The sequence below is a fragment of the Ciconia boyciana genome, chromosome 13, assembly GCF_034638445.1.
Source record: "Ciconia boyciana chromosome 13, ASM3463844v1, whole genome shotgun sequence".
Classification (NCBI taxonomy): domain Eukaryota; kingdom Metazoa; phylum Chordata; class Aves; order Ciconiiformes; family Ciconiidae; genus Ciconia; species Ciconia boyciana.
Genome location: NC_132946.1, coordinates 1,386,379 through 1,409,065, shown reverse-complemented (window position 1 = coordinate 1,409,065; position 22,687 = coordinate 1,386,379). Strand labels below are relative to the sequence as shown.

At 50.8% G+C, this 22,687-nt stretch overlaps 2 protein-coding genes across 2 annotated transcripts in view; both read left to right on the top strand.

Moving 5' to 3' along the window:
• The window catches only part of GRID2IP (Grid2 interacting protein), a 43,954-nt gene extending 42,496 nt beyond the window's left edge, over positions 1 to 1,458 (top strand). Inside the window, exons 21-23 of the mRNA XM_072878705.1 lie at positions 206 to 324; positions 793 to 957; positions 1,387 to 1,458. Coding sequence (XP_072734806.1) covers positions 206 to 324; positions 793 to 957; positions 1,387 to 1,458 — 356 coding nt within the window. The remainder of the gene's footprint in view (positions 1 to 205; positions 325 to 792; positions 958 to 1,386) is intronic.
• Positions 1,459 to 5,709: 4,251 nt separating this feature from the next.
• SLC5A11 (solute carrier family 5 member 11) lies at positions 5,710 to 21,997 on the top strand. Its single transcript, XM_072878715.1, has 16 exons — positions 5,710 to 5,820; positions 9,449 to 9,625; positions 10,551 to 10,622; positions 11,395 to 11,499; positions 11,753 to 11,812; positions 12,327 to 12,431; positions 13,848 to 13,953; positions 14,793 to 14,873; positions 15,300 to 15,505; positions 16,298 to 16,433; positions 17,185 to 17,292; positions 17,689 to 17,839; positions 18,077 to 18,245; positions 19,043 to 19,258; positions 20,492 to 20,654; positions 21,762 to 21,997. Exons 2-16 carry the CDS (start codon positions 9,494 to 9,496, stop codon positions 21,980 to 21,982), a joined length of 2,031 nt encoding a protein of 676 aa, XP_072734816.1. The 5' UTR covers positions 5,710 to 5,820; positions 9,449 to 9,493; the 3' UTR covers positions 21,983 to 21,997.
• Positions 21,998 to 22,687: the final 690 nt, after the last annotated feature.

Below are 22,687 nucleotides of genomic sequence, written 5' to 3'. Positions count from 1 at the left end.
GGCTGCTGGCGACCTGCTGGAGCCCAGCAGGAAGGTCTGGTTGTCCACCATGCCCTGGACAATGCGGACAGGTCGTGCAGAGCCATGTAGCCAGACAGCCTGAACCACCCTGACCGATGGCCCACGCTCGTTGCCCTCGCTTTGCCGCAGGAAGCAAGCCAGACCTAAGTCTCCTAACACTGTTGACTCCTCTCTTCTCACGTAGTGAATCAGAGAACACTAACGGCTGACCTAAAGGACCTGCACACCACCATCAGTGACATACAGATGGCCTGTCACAACATGCCAGCTACTGCAGAGGACAGATTTGCAATTGTGATGACTGTATCCTTCTGTAAAAGGGGCAAAACATCAATGTGATTTACTGCCCTCGAGTAAAACCATTCAGTTGTCTTTATGCCTCCTTGGTAAGCAGCGGGGCTGCGTCCGGCTGGTAAGAAAGGACCATCTCAGCACTTGGGGAGAGCATGGTGGAAATCTCCACCCTCTACTCCCTCTTAGCCAGCATGGGAAACAACTTTTGTGGTGACCACCGGTTCACATGCCTCTGTGTGGCAGAAACCCAGTGCCACAAAGCCAAAAAGCTTTCTGAGCCGTCTTTCCTTCCGGAGAAGTGCTGTTAAGGACCGCTGAGCGTGCCAGCGGGCTCCCTTCGCATGTGGCCGCAGCCTGCATTTGCAGCATGTCCTTTCTTAGACCTGAGATGAACCCCAGCCATTTGATAAGCAGAAGTGATTCTGATCTGTACCAGACCCACAGTGCGGCTGTTTTCCCTTAAGCCATTTCTCTCAGTCCTTCCTGGAGAGCGCCCAGCCTGCCATGCGATCCCTGGACGACCTGCAGCACAAGGCCATGGAAGAATTCAGCAAGGTGTTGTCCTTCTTCGGGGAAGACTCAAAAATGACAACTTCTGAAGCTTTCTTTGGCATTTTTGCAGAATTCATGAGCAAGTTTGAGGTGAGTTGCACTTTTCAAAGGCAGCCAGCGAGGGGTTTCCTGTTAAATGTCAGTGAAGCGCCTTACTTGCATGTGAGCTGTGGGAACGAGACGAGATTTTTGTGAGCACATGTACCCGAGTGTCTGTAAAGTGCAATTTTTCTAACATGCCAGTTGGCTGGCTGGTGCAGGAGGCTGAGGTGAGGGTTGATGGTCCAAGCACCGGCCCCATGGAGAGTAAAGCAGATGTCGTCATGGCCTGATGTTCTTGGTTAACGAAGGCTGGGTCGGAGCACCACAAAGCAGATGCGCTGACTGTCGGGGCTTGTCCGGCAGGAAGCTGGGGGAGAATTAAGTCTGTAGTGGCCAGTACTAATGAAACGTCCTCCCTCTCCACACCAGCTGCCCTTGCCTGATCCTCAGCTCCTGCTCTTTGCTCTCTCCCTGCAGCGGGCACTCAGCGATGTGCAGGTCAGCGAGAGCCAGCGCAGCCCCAGGATGACCTCCCCCCTTGCCTGGTGACGGGCCTGCAGCAATGTGAGGTGCAACAATTTATTGCCAACAAAGTGCAATCTGCTCCCGTTGAGTTTGGTTGTAAATACGCTGCTGTCACCTGCTACCACCAAGCAGAACCACGGACGGAGGGGTCGGGGTGGTCTGGACACTGAAAAGGCACCATAGGTGATAGTGGATGGATGCGAGGGTGAGGCACAGGGACAAGAAGGTAAACACCGCGCTGGTCTTAACAGCTTTCTTAGCACCCTCCATTTCCAGCGTATTACTGAGTCAAGGATTTCAGACACATCTGGGTAAAACCCCACTCTCCCGTGTTTCCAGAACACGCATAACGGGCACCAGCAGTGGCTGGAGACCTTCCCCACGTCCCCACGGCCAGTGCCTGAGCGTGGCTGTGCAAGGAGTCAGCCCTCGCAGGACACGGCCTTCCCCAGGCAGGCACCACTCGCCCCCTCCAGCCTCGGGGCCGGGTTAGAGCCCAGCCACAGCCTCCCTGGAGCCAGAGCAGGTCAGGCGAGGAAGGGAGCGCGGGGGGACGAGGGCTGCCACCAGCGCCTGCTCCCCTGGGACCCGGAGGAGCAATGCTGCTGAGCTCCTCTCAAATCCCTCTCCAAGCCCTTCTGCCCTTCAGCTGCACTGTGGGGCTGGAGCTCCACCTGAACAGACCGTAACAGCGGAGTGGAGACTGCTGGAGGTGGCCCGGAGGCTTTAATCCCCTGCCATTGCCGGCCAGCGGCAATGGAAAGCAATATGACCTTGCAGAACCCTTCTGGCACGTTCATGTGGTCCCAAATACAGATCCAGTCTGGTTCTACCCAGCTGTGCTGGAGAGGAAGGAAAGCCCAGAGTCCTTCGCAGCCGTCAGCTTTGCTTAAAGGTGTGGCAGAGACTGACAGGTCTTGCAATCTTCCCAAGAGTTTAACATCATCATCATCATCATCATCAGACTTATTTGAACTCGCCAGGAGACATAAATCCCTGAGTATTTTGGTGCATCCTTGGAAAGTACAGAACCCTCGGTAGCCTAAAAATGAGTGGGAGTCCTCTGCAGCCCCAGGCACTGCCCCCAAGGCAGGGCAGAGACCAGCGAGAAATACATCCCCTGCCCTCCTTTATTCACTCCCAGGGCTGGACTCCTGAGGGTCCTTTACTGTACGACAGTCCTTCATGCTGAATATACCCAGGGAACTCTAGAAGCATGCACACCCATCTTTTAACAACGGCTGATTGTTATTTAGATGACTTAATTCCCTCTGAGACGTCCCCTGGGAGGAAAGGGCTAGCAGCATCCCGTGGTCAGTGCACGCATCTCCGGGCGACACAGTGCCCCGAGAGCTTTACAGCAGCAAACCTACAGTGCGTTAATATCGTGAGGCATTACTCTGTGCAAAATGCATCCGTTGCCTTTCAAACCCGACACGCTGCAACATCCTGCCCCGTGGAAGCGCTCCAGCAAGCCGTAGCGTAGGTACCCTCCTCCCGCCTGTTGCCAGAGCGAGAGCTCTTACTGCAGCCTCTGCTCGAGTACGGAATCACCAACTGGTGCATTATTTACGGGAGACCTTATGACCATCAAATCTTCAGTTTTCAGGATTTTTTAAAAACCCTGCTGTAGAAAGTGAAGTATATTTTCACAGGTGTTCTCAGTTTATACAGCTTTAAGTGCCAGGTAGTTTCTAGCGTTGTGTTCCCAGAGGTCCAGCCCCGTCCGTCTCTGCCTCTCCTCTGCCCCGACGGTGGGCACAGGGCAATGCCCACCCAGCTCCTCTTTCCGTTTTGGATGTTGCACACTGCATTCAGTTGATTTTTTTTTTTCTAAAAACATATTCAATATTTAAACTGCTGGAGGTTCTTTTGAAACTGTCATTACAAATGTGAAAATGCTGTACATAGATTTTGCTACATGTGGTAACTTTCCAGAATAGTTAGAACTCCAATCCCTTTGGTATTTTTATGTGAATATTTTCAAAGAACCAGAACTTCTGACATATGGTTATATTATTTGATAACGGGACTATGTATATTCACAATTCAGTCTCTACCCAATGCCTATGTGCTATTCCTAAAATAAAGCTACTGCCTTCTGCCTCCTGACTGCACGTACCTCTGTGTTCTGTCAAAAATTGCTTCGTACGACAGCCGCAGGTGAAGGAGTGAGGAATTCTGCATCTGGCACTTCTGTGGCTGCACGTCTTAATATTGGCCCCTTACACTTACAGGAGAGAGATGCAGGATCCGACCTTGCTGGATTTGGGCTGGTATGGGGCAAATAACTGCATAATTGTGAAGAGAGCTGCTTGCGTGCCAGCATTCAGGACAGTGTGACGAATATGAGCAACAAATTCTTAAAATAGTATGGATTTTTTCTGCAGCCTTCAGAAGAAAACATTTAGTGAGGGTATGAGCCAGTGAATTGTTTCCCTCTGAAAAGGAATTCTTGGCTGAGGTTGAGTTTATGTCCCCGGAGCAATTTATCTCCCTTTACACTAAGAGCAGATAGATAGGGACTGGTTTCATATCAGATTTCCTGGTTGTAGTTTAGCTTGTTTACAGCAGCCTGCTCAATCACTGGGTCTTCCCTGGAGGCCACAGCACCGGCAGCTGTAAAACGGCTCTGAACAGAGTTAATGAAAATGTTACGGGTGGAAGTCCCTCGCTGGGCACGTGTATTTAAAGTGCTCGAACCGCTCCTGATGTTTCTTTAGCCCTCCTGGCCGATCAAGCCTTGGCTCTTCTGCAGCCCCGGGGATCTCGAGCTGCCCAGCGTGGCTGTCAAACCTCCCACCGCATGGTCCAGCGCAGCCCGGGCTGCATCCATAAACCGCCGCAGAAACGATGTCCCGGAGCCTCCTTTGCAGCATGGTACCTACGACAGTCGGCATCGTTCACCGCACACACTTGTTTTTTCCTGTTATCTTGCTGTTTCTTGATAACTGCAAACATTAGGTAATTCTTCCCCAGAATCAGCGCACTGGCTGGGCGCTCTGCTTTTACCCTTGCACAGCCCAGCCTTAACAGCATGCCTGCGTCAGCCTCGATCATGGGATCGTCTTCACAGGAAAGCCTGTCCTTGGAAAGGAAATAATAACTCAGGCAGCAGCCCGGGGTCAGTGCGGGGAATGCAGCCGTGGCGTGGCTCCTGCTCCACGGGGTGCCACTTCCATCTTCTGACAGAGACAGGGGAACAGTGACCATGAAAATCCCAGGTTACATTCCAAATTTTGGATCATTTAAGGATTTTCACTCTTTCCTGCAAGAAATGGGGGGAAAAAAATTGAAAAGAAAATGAGCAGCTTTAGTAAAGTCATGGTGGGGACAAGATCACAGCTCCCGTTGGTGGACTGGCTGGGATAAAATAGTACCGGGCTGGCATCTCCAAGCCAAACTGGAACCACGTACGAACCCTCCCTCTAAGTATCTTGATATTGGTTTGAAGGGCCACAATCCGTAATTATTTTCCAGGTGCCATGAAAGATGCCGAAGAGACAAACAGAAGTCTCAGCTTCAGACTGGAAGGGCTGGGATTCAGCAAAAAGTGGCATAGGCTGGGAGGTAGCACAAGGCAGCTGGATGTTGAATTTGAAGCTCTCGAGGATCTGCATTGTTCTAACACAATTTAGGAAAATCTGGGTTTTCCAAATTCTATCGGACCAAATTAAAGCATCTCCAGTCGCAAGATTCAATGACCTTTAGTTATGCCCCTAAGAATTGTGAGCCAAGTGTGAAACAATGAGATAAAATAGAGATACTAGTGTTTTCCTACTTTGCTTTCTGGTTTCTTAGACTTTGGGGTGCCTTTTTTTTTTTTTAACTTGCCTCCATTTTCAATCTAGAAAACTCAAAAGTGAAGGTGAGAGCTGAATTTCTGGTTCTAGCAGCTGAGATTGTCAGAGAAGGGTAAGTTGACAAACAAAACCTTTGGTAAAAGCAGTGCAGTTACTTGCAATATTAAATGACTCAGGAGTGAGAGAGACAAAAGCAGCACTGGCGCTAAGAGCTGCTGCTCACGCCGGGACCGGCGATCCCTGGGGCTGCCCTGCTTTGGCTGAGACCTTCACCCAGGCGTCGCAGAGGAGCTGAGGACTCGCCCGTAAAACACGCCCTGAGGGGATCACACAGAGTGAAATTCGGGTTGATAACTCCACTGTCGGGACATGGATTAGGCTGTGCAAGGACAGTGCCCGTGCTTGATCTGCTCTCCCAGCCGGTGCCTTACCTGCCCGGCGCTGAGACATGGGGCTTCTTGGCAGTGCTGCCCTGGGGCTCTGAGCACCTCGATTTCAGAGACGTGTGAGCTGCCTCCTGCCACGGTCTCTCGCTGTGCTGGAAGGTCCCTCTTCAGCATCATTCTCTGCGTGTTATTTGGCCGTAAGTATTTATCAGGTTTTTCAGACAGATGATGCTGAAGCCAAAACCTCCAGCCTGGTCCCAGCAGGGGACCCGATTCTGGGATTAACCTACAGACTCAGAAATGAGTTATGAACCCCACCCCACGGATGAACTCTGCTTAGGCGTAGACTTAGAGACAGGACTAGCTGTCAGCTCCCCCCTGTGTCGCAGGCTGTCAGCTTGAGAGGACATCGGCAGGGATCTTTTTTATTGTTACTGGTCCCTTCTCTGGCTGCGCAGATTGCTTAAGAGAATGGCACTCTGTGGAGTTTGACCCATGAGCCCTGACAGTGAAAATAATATACTTCTCACCAGAGCCACGGGAGACCGAAAGAGTAACTTCGGGCAATTAGTTTAACTTTGACTATAAATATTCCTTCTCATTCCTTGTGACACTGTTAACAGCTCCGCTGGCAAATCCCGATTCTCTGGCAATATTTAAGCTGCCTGTCAGTTGGCAGAGGCTTGGTGGTGCCCGGCGCAGGGAACAGAATGAGACCCAGCTGAGCGCAGTAAGTTCCCTTTCAGCTTCTACCTCGAGTCGGGGAGCTCCGGTTGATGTGTGGGTTCGGGGCCGCTGCTGGGCTGCGTTCCAGCCCCGGCGAGCGGTGGTGTCTTTAGAAGGTGGATGGACCTGGGAATGCTTTAAAAAATCCCGTTGAGGAGGCATTTAGAGCGATACAGTCCCCACGGGTTACTCTAGACCCACGTGGGCTGCATCTCTCCCGGGACCATTGATAAAGGGCTGGCTTCAGCGGCTTCATTTCAATGCCACGGATGTTCCTTCCTCACAATCTCTGGCGAGGAAAGTGCTGCCGCCTGTGCCAGGAACCGAGGGAGACCGGGCTGTGAGCTGAATTCACAAAATGGGCAAAATTTCCACTGGGCCGTGGCAGAGTTAGGATCTGAAATCAGAGCAACCGAGTCTACTGCATTTTTCCTAATGCCCAGCCTCCCTGCCGGCTCGGGGAGCCGCAAGTGGAGTTTTAACCGGGCACCTGTATTCAGCTCCGGGAATTTCCCCTGGAGTGTATCCGCGTTTCGTTTCTTTACTGACGGGCATGACAAACGCCTGCAGAGCTCTGCCCCAGATCCGCACGCATTTCGGAGGGAAAGACACAACGCTCTCCTGCATGCGTGGCTGAACCCCGTGTGAGACCGAGCGTATGTAGCTTATAGGTCTGGCTGTACTGCCGGTGCTAACCACCCGCCTGCGGGCCCCGATGCGGGAAGTGTCTCGGGATTAAAAGAAACAGCAATATCAGAGCCGCAAAAGAGCGTGGGGTTAGCAGCTTCCCAAGGCTGGCATACCAAACCCTATTTTTCTTTTCCTAGTTAGAGGTTAAGCATGCCAGTAAAAACTCGGCAACAGCCAAGACACACTGCCTCTTAAAGAGGTAAGATAGCACCGATCTTCTGATCATCAGTGCCCCGCATCCTCGCAAGGCAGAAGCTCCCAAGGAATTCAGTGAGATCCCGGGGCTTTATAAGGCACAGAAAAGGCTCTGCCAAGGCGCTGCAAGTCCCCAGTCCCAGCCCGGCGCTGCCACCGCTGCCGCTCAACCAGAACATGGCTCTGTACCATCCTTGGCTCTTGTGCCGGAGGCTGCTGCTGTCTCAGGACACAACCCCCCAGCTGTGGAAAGCAGGTGATGGGATGGTGTCTGCCACCGGAAAACTCCTTATTTATTGCCTGACCTTTTCGTAAATGCACGAGCCCAGCAGCCCTGCTCCAGGCAGAGCCCGTGCCGCAGGATGGGGTGTAGCGGGGACACGGGGCAGGGCTTGTCCTCCCGAATACTGCCCGGCAGGACAAACCGCTGCGCCTCCGTCACCACTGCACTTGCCACGCCATTCCCGCTCTGCTTTGTTCACACACCTGGGCATCAGGTGCCCGGCGCTGCCACCGGTGCACGAGAGCAGCCGGTTGCACTTCAGGCGAGTCTTCAGGCGCCGGGTGAGCTAAGGGAAGGTTCCAGCTGCAGTTCGACATCAACAAAGGGGTGAAGCCAGCGGAGGTTGTGAAACACGCGACCGAGGGGCAGGGCGGCTGTTTCAGTCTGTGCTTTGCTGCGCGCCGAGCGAGCGTTCAGAGGAAGAACTCGTTCGACCGCTTGCTGTCCAACCGTCCACGCCGGGAGCCCCGGGCCAGTGCAGGCCACCCTTCGCCCCACCTTCTTCAGCTTTTTGGCCAGGGGGAGCTTATAAGTGTCGCCTTACAAGTGCAAGAGAGGCCGAAGGACTTGGCCAGCCGCATGGGCAGGAGGAGGACGAGGACCAGCGGACACTCGGCCCAGCCATCCCAGTGACGCTGGGGCTGGACCCAGAGCTGAGCCGGCTGCGAGGCCACGCCGAGGCCGGGGAGCGCCGGCTCTGCCCCTCTTCGGAGGAACCGTCTCCTCGGCTCAGCAGGGTGAGAGAAACAATCCCAAACCTGCTCGGTGGCTGGAGCGTGGCAGAGAGGCGCTGAGCCTGGGGATCCCTGGTGACCGACAACGGCCACTGCCGAGCCAGGGGCTCTCCGAGGTGGGTCTTGCCCCTGCCTTGGCCGCACCAGGGCTGCCACTCGCCTCCTGTCCTGCTCTCAAAGTGGGGCCAAGCCTGGCTGAGGAGAGGAGGAGGAAACGAGGAGGAACTGCATTAATTCAAATACCTGACCAACCTCCTTGCGTGGACTTTATCCTGTCCTTTCTGCCAAAGGGCAGCAGCCTGGCACTGCAGGGTGCTCCGGAGGGCTCCAGAGAGCCCTTGCAGGGGTCCCTCAGAGGTGCCACGTCTCCTCATCAGGCATTTCTGGACAAGAAAACAAGTTTTTATTCCTGTGGGAAGCACACGAGTATCTCACCCGCAGGAAATGCCTCTGCGGGCTGGTGTGCAGGAGGGAGCACCAGCTCTGGCACTGGCTCTTCCGCTGCTTGGTGCCGGTCCCACACCGCTGCACCGTCTACCGGTGGTATTGCTGCTCATCCCCGCTGCCCCAGCCTGCCCTGGTGTGGCAGACGGTATGTCCATCCCTCTGCTCGGTGACACGCTGCCAGCCTCCATTCCTGATAAAGGAAGTCAGCTGTACTCAGGAGGAGACCCAAGCACTCTGCACCCGGGCTCGAGCTCTCGCTGTGGCCAAGGAGGAAAATGCCACCGCCGCTGGAGCAGTTCACGTGTCGTCACATCCCGGTGGCTTGTCATGCGCGTGTTTCTGGTAGCAGCTTCTCACCAAGACCAGTCCCGCATTGCTGCCGCGCTGGGACCTGCGGGCTGTCATCGCCGGCTGTGCCACGTCCCAGTCCTTTCCTCCGGCTATTCCAGCTATTTACACCTCCTCTCTAATGCGCCCATTTCTCCACCAGGTAGACAATTATCCACTGCAAAGGAGATCCGACCGTCCCACAGCTGGCCTGCCTGCTGGCAGCACCTTCACAGCACAGAAAGGGAGTGACGAATCGAGGCAAATGCCAGAGACAAGAGCCTTCTCCACAGCTCCGGCACGAGCAGCACCGCAGCCAGAGCCACAGAGCCGACAACCCCTGAATTATTCAAGAAGCAAACAGTCAACACCTTCACGGTGCTGCCACTTCCTCTCCTAACCATGTAACCCATTTTTTAACAGATATATGCATCAAGACAAAGCAGCACTCGGCCTGCATAAGAAACCATGGAGACCACCAGCAGCACTCCATCCTCTGTGACCCCCCCGTGGGATGTGTTTCCCCAGAAGACGCTGGACTCCATAGACATTGCCGTTCTTGTGCTGTACTTCGTATTTGTCCTCGCGGTTGGACTGTGGGTAAGCAGATAAGGTTAAAAGCTTTCGTATGTGCCCTGTTATACTGAAAAATAGGGCTGTTTTGGCCTCAAATTATTTTACTTTGGCTTGAATCAGGCTGCGCTTCACTGGACTCAACTGAACAAGCGGAAAGACAGAGTTTACAGGTCCTTTTCCTCACTTCAGCCTGGGGAAGTGTCCTCACCGCTCCAGAGGAGAGCTGTTCAGCTCCAGTGTTTACCAAGGTTTTGAGAACCTTTGTAAGGAAGAGGTCATTTAAGTACAAAGTATTGCTAATAATAATGTTTTGTTCATCCAGGAAGGAATTGCTGTCCTATAAATCACCTGTGCTTGTCCGCAGTGGTCTCGACAGCAGGTTCCGTAAATTAAAAATACTGTTCATATATAATGAAGGCAGAAGGACATCCTTTTGGCATGGCTTTTGTAATAGCAAAAGCACAATCTGGCTGTCATAAGGCAGAGATGAATAGTTGCTCCCTTCAAATGTGGTGCGTAACTCTCATGGTATTGCATGAAACGATCTGATATCTCTGAAGAACAGGAGTCGATGTGTAATACGTGCAATGCCGAGCATTTCTCCTGGCTGCGCCTAATAACTAGGGATGTCCACAGTTCTTGTCCAAAATTGCTTCTCTTCCTCACGGATCTGGAGTGATTTAGTTTGCTTATCACAGCAAACATTTAATCAGGATGCTGAGATGACTGAAAACTTTGTGCGTGGCTTACAATATTGGCCAGTCCCCTCCCTCGTCTGCTGCTCTCGTCCCCCAGGATTTCCCAGCAGCAACTGCAGGTCCTTCAAGAAACCCTTTGCTTTCATCTGATGACAGTACAGAGTCTCCCGCTGGGGAAACGGCTTGGTGATGCTCTGAGCAGCAACTGAAATGGTTGCTGAAACCTGTGTTCTGCTTTTCTGCTTTCCCAGTCCATGTGGAAGACGCAGCGCAGCACTGTAAAAGGCTACTTTCTAGCTGGAGGACAGATGGTTTGGTGGCCTGTAAGTATCTTTATCATTACGCTGCTTGTGCCCCTAGGCTACAGCAAGACTGAAAAGCACTTCTGTCTAAGGAGAACTTATTTCTCCAAACACACACACACACAAAAAATTACTTCCATGTTTTGCAAACACCCAGTTACAATACCGGCTTTTTTTTCCGTATTTGAGACTGGGGAAGCGGAGCTGCTGCAGGGCACTGGCCACAGCCCTGCGCCCCCGCGAGAGCCAGCCTGCCGGCTTGCAAAGCCTCTCTGGTTCTGCGTGCTTTGATCTGGAGATTTCCAGCAGTAACTGTGTGGTCCCCATCGCAGGTGCAGCTTTATGTTGAGCCAGTCTGCTAGGTGGGGTATTTCATTTGGGCTGGTCTGGTGAGTCAGTATGGACTAATATACGAACGTGGTGACCTGACATTTCTACTTCTTACCTTTACCTTCTGCCCTGCTTTGCCGCGACAGACTAGAAGCTGTTTTGGAAGCGTGGTCCTAAACATGCCCACAAATGAGCGATAGGCAGCGAATGATGAAAGAAGCTGGAGAGAGGTGCCAGAGCCACGGAACACGTAGGCAAAAGAAGAAGGTGGCAGAGGGTGACCAGGATTTCACGTTCCCCTTAGTCATGAGTGGGGGAACAGCATCACTGTGTAACCTCCACGGTGGGAATCCACTGGGGTGTGTGTGTGCACTGGAGCACCGACCTACTCCCCTTTGTCCATCACCAGGCTGAGAACAACGCCTTGTGCCAAGGCCAGATCCGATGTCCTGTCTTTCTGCAGGTGGGCGCATCCCTGTTTGCCAGCAACGTTGGAAGCGGCCACTTCATCGGCTTGGCCGGGTCGGGAGCTGCCTCGGGAATTGCCGCAACAGCCTATGAGTGGAATGTGAGTGTGGCACGGCGGCTCTGTAGCCGTCTCTGTCCTGTACAGGGCAACTCCAACACCAACGAGTCGCCACGCAAGGGTATAGGTCTGGCAGCTCCAAAGTCTCAGACTCCCGCTGCAAGAGCTAGAAGTCACGACCAGCTGCTGGGGGTTTGAGGCCTCTGAGGGATAACCCAGTCCCCCTGTCCCCATTGATCCACCCGATCACAGCCTTGCCCAACATCACTGACCTTCCTTTCCATTTGCTTTGCAGGGGATGTTTTGTGTTTTGGTGCTGGCCTGGCTATTCCTTCCAATTTACATAGCAGCAGGAGTAAGTAGATGGGATGTGGAGTCCCTCAATGATTTGCTGGTATTTAAGCCACCTGCTTGGCTCGTGGGCTTAACCATCTCCTGCTGTACCTGTGCTGCTTCTGGAAGGCAGGGCATGAGCCACGGTACACCCAGCTGCTCCGGTGGCCTGGGCTAAAGGGGACGAGAGCTGCTGCCTGGGAACAGCACTGAGGGTTCGGGTGTGGGGGCCAGACTGCTCCGCTACCCCCGCAATGGAGTAGAGTTGCTCCGTCTCCCGAGGAGATGGACGGAGGCTCTCATAGCACAGTTTACAGTGAGCCTTATGTCAGACATTATAGCAAAGTCAGTGCTTGCTAAGCTGTTGTGCTGGCCTAAGTAGGCAGCTGAGAACCAAATACAGCACAGTGCAACTGGCAGGGTTGTTCTGGTCTTCTACCAGTGCAAACCGCCCACACCGGCTCCGTGGGTGAGCCCTCTGCGATTCGCAGGAGCGACTGCGTACCACCTTCTCTGACGGCGTGTCTCTCGCGTAGGTTACCACCATGCCCGAGTACTTGCAGAAACGTTTTGGAGGCAAAAGAATTCAGATGTTCCTGGCGATTCTCTACTTGTTCATCTACATCTTCACCAAAATATCAGTAAGTAGAAAAAAACATGGAACTGAATTAAATTCACTTTGGAAACGTGTTGATCAGTGAGGCTGAGAAATGCAACTACTGGCCCTTCCCCATTAGGAGAAAAGGGTGTATTATCCAAATACCTGAGGAAGCTACACTATAGCTGTTTTGAGAACCTACACAAAAAGAGTAACTTCTTTTTCTTTTTTTTTTTCCATTATGGATCTGAATGCTTGCTACAGTAGGAAGGAAAGCTAGGTGTCAATGTCCCGAGCAATAGTCCATTGAAAAGTTGAGTTGTGAAAGGGGATGCATTTGTTGTTAGATTTTGTACGTCTGGCAGCTTACCCAGTTTCTTCCCTTTGCATATTTATTGCCTGCGCAGACACCAAACGCTGTTATGTGCAGGATGAATAAGAACGTAGGAGTTGGTATGTGTTTAGGTGAAAAGAGTTTAGTGATTTATTGCACCCGTTTGATGTAGTGCCTCGAATAAATAACTGAATCAACCCTTGCGCAACACCTCACTAGCTGTTTATTAACAGTGCGGCAGTGCATGAACCTGTGAAATCAGACGAGTCCCTGCCGGTGTTTTTCCTGTACGTACAGGGCCAAAGTGGGACGCGCTGTCTGACACACGCCTGCCCCTGTCCCCTCTGAAATGGATGCTAGTCACGGCGTTCGGGTGGCACGGAGGAGCTAGGCTCAGGTTCTCCTCTAGAAAAAAGCACCCATTTGATGGAAATCTCTGATAATACGATTCCTGTATTCAGGATACTTTTGTATCTGTCTGTCATTCTGCGGTCTGCAGTTTGCCTATCCTAAAGCTCTCCTAAAATGCCGCAGTTTCACATAGCTGCCGAGCCGGTTGGTCAGGGCTGGGTCCCAGCCCCAAGGACGCTCTTCCTTATTATCTCGCTGCCACCGTGTCAGCAGGGAGGAATTCGCATTATGGCAAGTGGGTGCTGGGGCTGGCGGCAGGCCGAGGCACCCGGGAGGTTTGCACCCCAGGTGCTCCGGTCCCCCCCGGCACAGCTCTCCCCACCCAGCTCGCTGGTGCTCTGGGGAAGAGATAAGCTCACCCCATCCAAATGCCTTTTTCACAGAGCGTTGTGCTTTGCTCCCCCTCTCTCGGGACAGCTCCATCATCGCCCTCCCTGTCCCCCCGTGACCAGTCATAATAAACTGTCTAAATGCGGAACGGAGCCTGGTCCTCAGGCACAGGAGGCAGGAGCTGGGGCTGCAGGGGGATGTGCTGTGTGGAGAAGAGGCTGCAGGGAGCCGGGGAGTCACGAGCAGTTACAAACCAGACTGGTCCCACTAAAGGAGAAAGCTTGGAGACAGCTTGGTCAGCTGAACGTTCACGCTCCCTGGCACTACTACCTTTGAGGGGCTCGGTAATGCCATTGCAACTGTGATAACCATCTTTTTCTCTAGGTCGATATGTACGCCGGGGCCCTCTTCATTCAGCAAGCCTTACACTGGGACCTCTACATCGCTGTGGCAGGCTTGCTGGCAATCACAGCCGTTTACACTGTTGCGGGTACGTGGCTGAGTTTCAGATCATACCACAGACCCTGCTTAGTGAGCTGAGCGTGTTCACACAACGCACCGTGCATCCTCACCCTCGTGATAGGAGTCCTGCGTTTCCCATACAATCTGGTTTTGCCATGAGTGTGGATAATGGGCGGGGAAAAAAAGCAATTGATAACTTGCCTGTTAAGAAAAAATGGCCAGGTGAGAGTAAATGAATACCCTTTATAAGGCCATACCAGGTATGGATGCACGTCACTTCTGCTTTAAGGAGAAGCTATGCTCGAGGCATTTGCACAACACATTTTTCCTCTGGGCTTTTTGGAGGTATGAGGGATTTACATGACAATGAGCCGTGTAATGCGGAAAGCATTGTCAATCTTGGGTGCCCTTTCAGGGCTTATGAGTGGCCAAATGGAAAAAAGCCATGCACGGAGTAAGCAGCAAATCCCAAACAAATAAAGGTTGCTCCTTTCCCAGTGCTCACCCCTAGTGATGTTGCTCATAAAGATTCCCCCCCCCCCCCCCTTTTTTTTTTTCTTCTCCTCCTTATTCAGCTTGGGCTTTGTTTTGGAGCTTTTCCATGTATTTCCCGTAGAAGTACTTATACTGGACTTTGGCTTTTTAGTGACAAAATGGTGACTCATTATGATTCAAAACATGAGAAATTTCAGCCAATGTATCATGCACAGGAACTGGCCGAACTGGCCCCCAACATGGCCAGAACACGCCAGCCTGCCAGGCACGGGGCTCGGCTTATGCTGCTTGTCAAAAACTTTTGCAAAGCATGAGATGCTACGCCAGAACAAACCCAGTTTCCCACAGTTTGCTGCTTCTCTGCTCTTCTAGGTGGCCTGGCAGCTGTGATATACACAGACGCTCTGCAAACGCTCATCATGCTGATCGGGGCTGTGACTCTCATGGTCTTCAGTGAGTGTTTCCCTGGGGTTTTATTACCAAAACTATGATAGAAGCTTTACCAAGTACTACAAACAAGCTGGATCATTACAACTGATTACTCAGTTGATGTTCTGGGAACTGCTTTCTATGTATTTTCCTGTTGGAATATATGCTTACACAAATAATCTTATAGTAGTTCTTTATGTGGTAAAAATGCATGAGTACTCCCTGAAAAATCTCTAAAGAAATATGTTCTGAAGCAATACCATAGACAAACAAGCACCTTCTCTAGCCAGCAGTTTGAGCGTTACGCTATCCCCCAGCCCAATGTTAGAGTCAATAGATTCCGATTTTAAAGAATACTTGTGGAGGATCACCCACAGCAAACTACAGAGACCGAAAATCAGAGTACCGACGCGGGAAGATGTGACAACTGCTTCTCATGATCTATTTTAGGCTTTGTTGAAGTTGGCGGTCTTGAAGGTTTGCAGACAAAATACTTTGATGCCATTCCCAGCACCCGCAAGGAAAACAGTAGCTGCGGCTTGCCAAGAGAAGATGCTTTTCACATTTTCCGAGACCCTGTTAACTCTGACCTTCCCTGGCCGGGAGTTTTGGTGGGAATGACCATCCCGTCCCTGTGGTACTGGTGTACAGATCAGGTGGGTTACTCCTTATTTCTTTGTTCCATTTCAAAAACATGTTATTGGTTGTTTGAATCTGATGACAAACCTGAGGGTTGCAATGTAGCCTGAGCTGGTTTACTATTTCTGATGGGAATTCAGTAAAATCTGACACTTTCAACCCCAAAGCTGCAAGACTTGATATGCACAACTAAGTTTTGGGAATCATTTCAACATAAAAAGGGGTGAGAAGGTTAATGAGTTAATCCCAGTCTACCAGGATGATTTTTTTTTTCCTAACTTAAGCCTTTCACTTCTTGTGAACTCACTCCTTCAACTTTCCAGGGCTCTGATTACCGAGTGACAACATCAGAGCCAGCAAGACTGAAGCCCTAAGCAACCTCCTGATGTTCCTGTAGTACTCTTTTAACTCATTTTGCTTGTTTCAGACTCTGTCCTCCTTTGACAGGAGGACTGCTGAACTGGCCAGATTTAGCCATCGGGTCAGGGAAGTCCCCAAAAAAAGAAGAAAATACAGTTCTAAGCCTGAGTATGATTAGTTTAAGGAACAGATTAGGCAGCACAGTATACTGCAGAAGCAAGGCTTAGATTTGATGACACAAGCAGTGCCTTTCAGCTCTATGTTTCTGTAAGGTACTCAGGATCTGAAGCAAGAATTATAAAGCTACAGCCAAGCTCTGTGTTCACCCTTCTAAGATTTCAATAGTTTAGAGGAGGACAAAGTATCCACATGAATGCAATCGGTATCACGTCATCTACAGCTAGCTCCTCTCTGCTGACAGCGGACCAAACACATTTCTTAATTTCTAGGTCATCGTTCAGAGGTCCCTTGCTGCTAAAAACCTCTCTCATGCCAAAGGAGGCTCCTTGATGACCTCCTACTTGAAAATTTTACCCCTCTTTATGATGGTAATGCCGGGCATGATCAGCCGGATTCTCTTCCCAGGTAAGTGCTGAAGGAGAGATCTGTTCCCTCTGTCACTACTGGTTGTGCCTACTCTATGGAGCCGGAACAGCCTTTACCGAATAAAAGGTTGCAATGCATCAAATGCCCAAAGCACGAAGAAATTTTCTTCCAGTTATAAGCTGGAGCATGCACATCCTCCTACAGCAGACCCCAGGCACATACTGCACAACGCGCTGCTCCGCGTGCTAGAGCAGTTGGCTGCCATCCGTTCTCACAACAGTTGTGCTGATCTGTTTGAGCTTGCTGCCCGCCCTGCGCTTTGACCATGCACTTAGGCCCCTCCTGCACCCAACACGTTACTCCTCCTGCAATTTAAGTTTGAGGCACTCGGAGAAATCCAAACATACCACCTTGAATGTTGTAAACTGCTCACCGGGTGGGAATGCCGTGGCTGTGCCTGTCCGTGACGGGGTGTGCCGGAGGTGGGCGGACAGCCTTAGTCCTCAGGGCAGCAACGGTCCTAGAGAAGAATTAGACATCCAGAGCAGGTCAGCTACCTATACTGGTAGTACCTTTTGCATGGAAGGGAAAAAAAGGGAAAACAGGGAAGCCCAGTGCTGCCCTTACCTCGCTGTGTTGGGATAGTCCTGCATTACTTGCTGGAAGCTTTCCAATATCCAGTATTTCACTTAGAAAGCAGCTCGAAACATTTAGTAGACTAACTTGTTTAGATATATCGGTTTATTGTGGCTACAGAATGCTGCCTCTCACTCCCCCTTGCTTATTTTAGATCTGGTGGCTTGTGCAGATGCGGAAATTTGCCGAAAAATCTGTGGCAACCCGTCTGGCTGTTCCGATATTGCTTATCCTAAGCTGGTCATAGAACTTCTGCCTGTAGGTAAGGAGCTTGGTGATGGTGCTGGCACTGATGGGTACGCACCAGCCAAAAGGCGTCCGTGAGAGAAGTTGAGAGAGGAAAATACCCTGCAGCTATAATTTCAGTGGGGTTTATGCTAGGCTTGGTGAGACAGTGGCAGGGACAGCATGCAACAGGAGAGATGGGTGATGATCCAGTATCCAGAGATCTAATTCAGTCAAATTTGGATAAGAGGTAAAGTGTAGATGTTTAACAATGAGAATCAACTGTTAACACCTCCCTATCACTGCCATTTTAAAATTGGGGCTAAAAACATTTTTAAAAGTCTGTTCTAGTTCAAAGAAGAATTTGAGGACATCCTACAGTGGGGTTATTGGGGATTCCTCAGGGCGGCTATACTTCTCCTTCTGTTTCCAGGACTCAGGGGCCTGATGATGTCAGTGATGATAGCAGCTCTCATGTCCTCCCTGACTTCCATCTTTAATAGTGCCAGCACCATTTTCACCATGGACCTCTGGAAACACTTCCGTCCTCGTTGCTCCGAGTGGGAACTCATGATCGTTGGCAGGTAGGGAGAACTAGGACATGCATATTATATCAGAGCCAGAGCACGAGAGACGCATCTCGGCACCCCTCACAGCCTGCTGCCCCCGTACAGATGCAGTATCTTCATATTGCACAGGTTTGGTGCAGGACGGGAGTGGGGGCCTTACGGTTATGAGAGATCTCAGTCGGAGACTTGCAAGCTGAGCAACTGGAAAAGAACGCTCTGAAGTAACAGTAATGGCATCTTTTTCTTGCACAGGGTCTTTGTGCTGCTGCTCACTGTGGTCTCCATCCTGTGGATCCCCCTGGTGCAGGCTGGCCAGGGAGGGCAGCTCTTTATTTACATCCAGTCGATCAGCTCCTACCTGCAGCCTCCCGTGGCAATGGTGTTTATACTGGGTTGCTTCTGGAAAAGAGCGAATGAAAAGGTAACGGCTCTGCTGTGCTCAGCACAGTTGCCTCTGTGGCCTTGCTGTCCTCATGAGAGTCCTGCTATTCCAACCACCACCCCAGGCTCCAGTTCTGCCACCTCTTGTAGTGCTTGGGAGAACGAATGCACCCAGACCTCTGCACAACCCAAGCAACCATCACCCACGCAGGAGGGAGCAATTCCTGCTGTTTTTCAAAGACTCCACTGGCATTTCAGAAGGAGTGAGATGACTGCATCGCTCCATTGCAGGATGTCTTTCAGAAATCTTGAAGCCTGTTAGGGGCTTATTAGCCATCAGCTTGCTTATTACATGGACTTGTATTATCTGCATCGGGGGGCTACAGAAGGCACAGTGAGCTCACAGAGTCAAGGAGCCAGACCGACTGGCATCAGCAGTCCTAAACCTCCAGTTTCTCCACAAAGACCGGTGCTGGGTAAAGTCTTCCCAAACTGGGCTTCGGTTAGGCGGAGAGCAGTAGTCAGTCCCCCAAGGTTAAGGCAGCCATTAGGATACAAATATCACTCTTCAAAGTATTCTGGCATAAGATGTTATCCCTCTCCTCCATACCAAAATTAATGACCCACTTGACCCCAGGGAGGAGAGGTACCAGGCTACTGTAACAGCACTGGCAGACCTAGACAGCAAGAGCAGAAAAGGGAGGAGAGGGAAGCCCACCAAAAAAACCAGCAAGGAGAAAGCCTGGCCAGCTGATAGCCTGAGAACACGGGTACAGCCCTGGATCCTGGGTGGATTCGTGCTGCTTGCTCCGATAAAGAATACCCTTCCTTTCCTAGGGCGCGTTCTGGGGCCTGGTGATTGGGCTGCTGCTGGGCGTCATTCGGCTGGTGCTGGACTTCATCTACCCAGAGCCCCAGTGCGGCGAGACCGACCTCCGACCAGGCGTGGTGAAGTACATGCACTATCTCTACTTCTCCATGGTCCTGGCCGCGATCTCCACGCTCACCGTGCTGGTCGTGAGCATGCTCACAGAACCCCCCTCGGAAGAAATGGTGCGTCACCCCTTCAGATTTCTTTTGTTATTTGTAAATGGTTTCCAGGATGCCCCACACTACATCCATGGGAATAATGTGGGGATAAATAATCTAGAAATGGAACTTTCCATTCATTCTTTATTTACGACCACACTTGCAATAACCTGTAACAGCAATCCCTCCTCTGCTCCAGCACTCTGCTGCCATTTAAGATTTTGGTCCCATAAATCCAGAGTCCCACCCTGGAAACGGGTCAACAGTAGATGCTACAAAGAGCTGTTCTTAAGTTTCAAACGTGTGTTTAATCCATGACAAATTAGCTTTTTCCCTCTATTTTCCAAGAAATTCCAGCTTCTGGGTCATCTTTATCAACTCTCTTACTAAATTAGTGAGGAACCATTTTTACTCGCAGAAAAGAGAAATCAAGGGCAGAGAGCACACTTCCTCTGGAACAGGTTTGTGCCAGTTTGACTATTTTCAGTAGATATACTGAGGCTACAGAAAAGGAGTAATAGCAGAAAGAAGGGCCAGAGGGACCTTCAGAAATCATACAGCCAACACATCCTCTTGCTTCGAGACAGGACTAACCTGGCGTATTTCTGAAAGACCTGGTGAAGTTATTCTTAAAAGTCCCCAGAGAGGGAGAACGCCCAGGGAGGTGTGTGATCAAATCGAGAGCTCACCTCCCTTCCAGTAGCAGTTTTTTCCTCATCTCCAACCTGAATCTTTCCAGCTTCATGTTGTGCTCATCCCTTCCTCTCCGCCCTGTCGTTGATGTAGAGAACATTCCTCTTTAATATTAGAGTCTTTTATGTATTTGAAGAAAATTATCATATTTCCCACCTGTCTTCTCTTCTCTCAACAACCCCAGTTCTTTGAATCATTCCTCCCTGGCCACAGTTTCCATTCTTTTGCTCCCTTCACTGACCCGCTCTCAGTCTGCATCCCGTGATGGTCCCGTGCAGAACTGTCTCCTCCTCGGTAACAAAGAGTGAAGAATGCCATCCGTCAGAGAGTGTACCTGTACAAACAGCTATCGTGTTCCAGACAAAACTAAGCCCAACATGCCGGTGGTAGCCATCGCTTCTGTAGTTACCAGCTGAGCACTTTGCTGTTCGCCTGCTCCAACAGAGTGGGAGAACAGATTTCAGCCCCTCTAAGTATTCTCTCTGCAGGCTGCTCTACTGCTAAGGTAGTCCTTTAAACAACCATGACAGCAGTTTTCTTTAACACCGCTCTTCATGCCATCAGATAAGTCGGCTTACCTGGTTCACACGTGGGGATCTACCAGTCAAGAAAGACCTAGCAGTCAGCCCTTCCCCTGATGCTGCAAAAGGAGTGTGTGAAGCTGAGCGTCCAGCTCTCCAGATTGATATAAGCATTGCTTCTGAAAATAGTTCAAATGATAATAAATGTAAGTGCTCCAACATCGTATTCAGTAATACCTACACTTAACAACCCTAGGCATTATGTAAAGGCTTTGAAGACAAGAAACGTTAGAACTCCTTCCTCTGGATTTCTGTAACTTCAGGGCATGCTAAAAGGTTTTTACCTGACAGTGTTACCTAAGCAGAAGTTTAGTTTCTTTTCCATCTCTTGATGGCATTAGATATGCTTGAAATCAAGAAGGAGCTGGATGGGATACAGAAAGCCATGCCCATTATCCTGCACTAGAGCTTGGTGCTGCGTGCACCTGCTGTAAGGAGAACTGGTTGAAAAGGGGGAGGGTGGAGGAAAAACACAATTATTTTCATGAAATTCCATTTCTGTTTTTCAGTGATGTTTTCTGATCGACTCTAGCAGCAGGGAGAACCCAGAGCCCTGGGCGGAGTTCTTGACAGATCAGTGAAGGAGGATTTACATTTTTTAAAAGTTGTACTTGTCGGTATTAGGTACAAACATGCATAGCAACTCATTCTGCATTTTCCAGCGATGATTATCATCACTTGTTTTTGCCAGGCTTGGGACACTGTTTACGTAACTTTGCAGCTTCTGCTGTGTATTCCTTTGATCTATAAAAAGCTGGTGAAAAGATCAGGAAGTTAATGAATGACGGTGCAGCTCTCCCAGCTGCTGGGAAGTCTCACGTTTGTGCATGAGTGCTGTCCTCCCAGCGTTTAGTCGTGTATGCCCTAACCCACACCACAGCTGGGAGAATTCAATTTACACGTGTGTGGCGTGGAGTAACCCTAAACGGACTAGAGCGTGCACTTGCAAGAGGCAGCTGATGGGCAGCAAGCAGCCCCAGCTGAGCTTTTTGGTTTGGTCTACTGTTACTGTTTATTAAATGTTGGGAACAGCAGAACTTGAGCTCAGAGCTCCAGGGAAGACTGAAATTGGTACTACAGCCCCGAAAGGTGCTAACTGAAGGGCTTCCTACACCTCAGCGTAGCTAGTGTATTCATTTAAAGAACGCTGGTGCATTTTTGCATCAGAACCCTTTGTACAGGACCACACTGATACATTCCTGGGATGTGTTTTGTTGGTGAGATTTATACCTCGCTGTCGACTGTCTTTTTAGGTACGACTAACGCCAAAGGGAGCTCGAAGCTGACGACCATCCTTCTGTGGCTCTGCGGGATGGAGCGCAAACAGGAAAACGCCGAGAACGTGGCGCCGACTAAACCCGAGCCGCTTCCCGTGGCTTCCCTGGAGGAGAAACCGCTGGTGAAACATGTCCTGAACATCAACCTGCTATTATGTGTATGTGCTGGGCTCTTCCTCTGGGCCTACTTCGCATAGCAGTTGGCTATTCGATTCCAGATGACATCAACTAATTTTAATTGGTGTAAATAATAATGATTAGCAGAGGGTTAATGTAATTCTTAATGCTTTCTAAATTTTATTTCTTTATTTAAGAAGACAGACCCTCCTCCCTAATCCTTTCCTTATTTCTAATGGGGGCCTGGCTATGAAAGGTGCCGAGGGCTCGGCACCATCGCTGTCGGACCTGAACTGGCGACAACAAGATGGGTGTAAAGAGCTAAGGAAGGCAGCTAGGCAGAAGAAGTTTGTTTGGTTATTTTAAATATTTAATTATGTTCTTTGGGGTTAGAGCACTGCCTGGAATTCAGGAAGTTTGGATTCTCTTCCTATTTATGTCTCTGTAACCAGCTACAAGCACTTGTTTCCCCTTTGGTTCAGCTCCTCTACCCCGCAGGGCCGAGTGCCCGGAGGAGGGCCAGGGCCAGCGCCTGCTGCCCCTGCTCCGTCGGAGCAGCCAGCCGTGCCTCGCCGGTTTAGCTTCCTCCGTCAGCGCGGCGGGCAGAAGCGTGTGTGCAATTAGTGCTCACGGGCCCGCTGACATTTCTGTGAGTTTGTGCCGAGTTAACGTAGCTCTCGGGGCCTGCCTGTGCTACGGCTTCCCCGCGCAGCGGGCCCAGCCAGCGAGCGGCCACCAACCAGCGTGGAAACTGCCCCAAAAATGCCACCAGGGACACCTGAAGG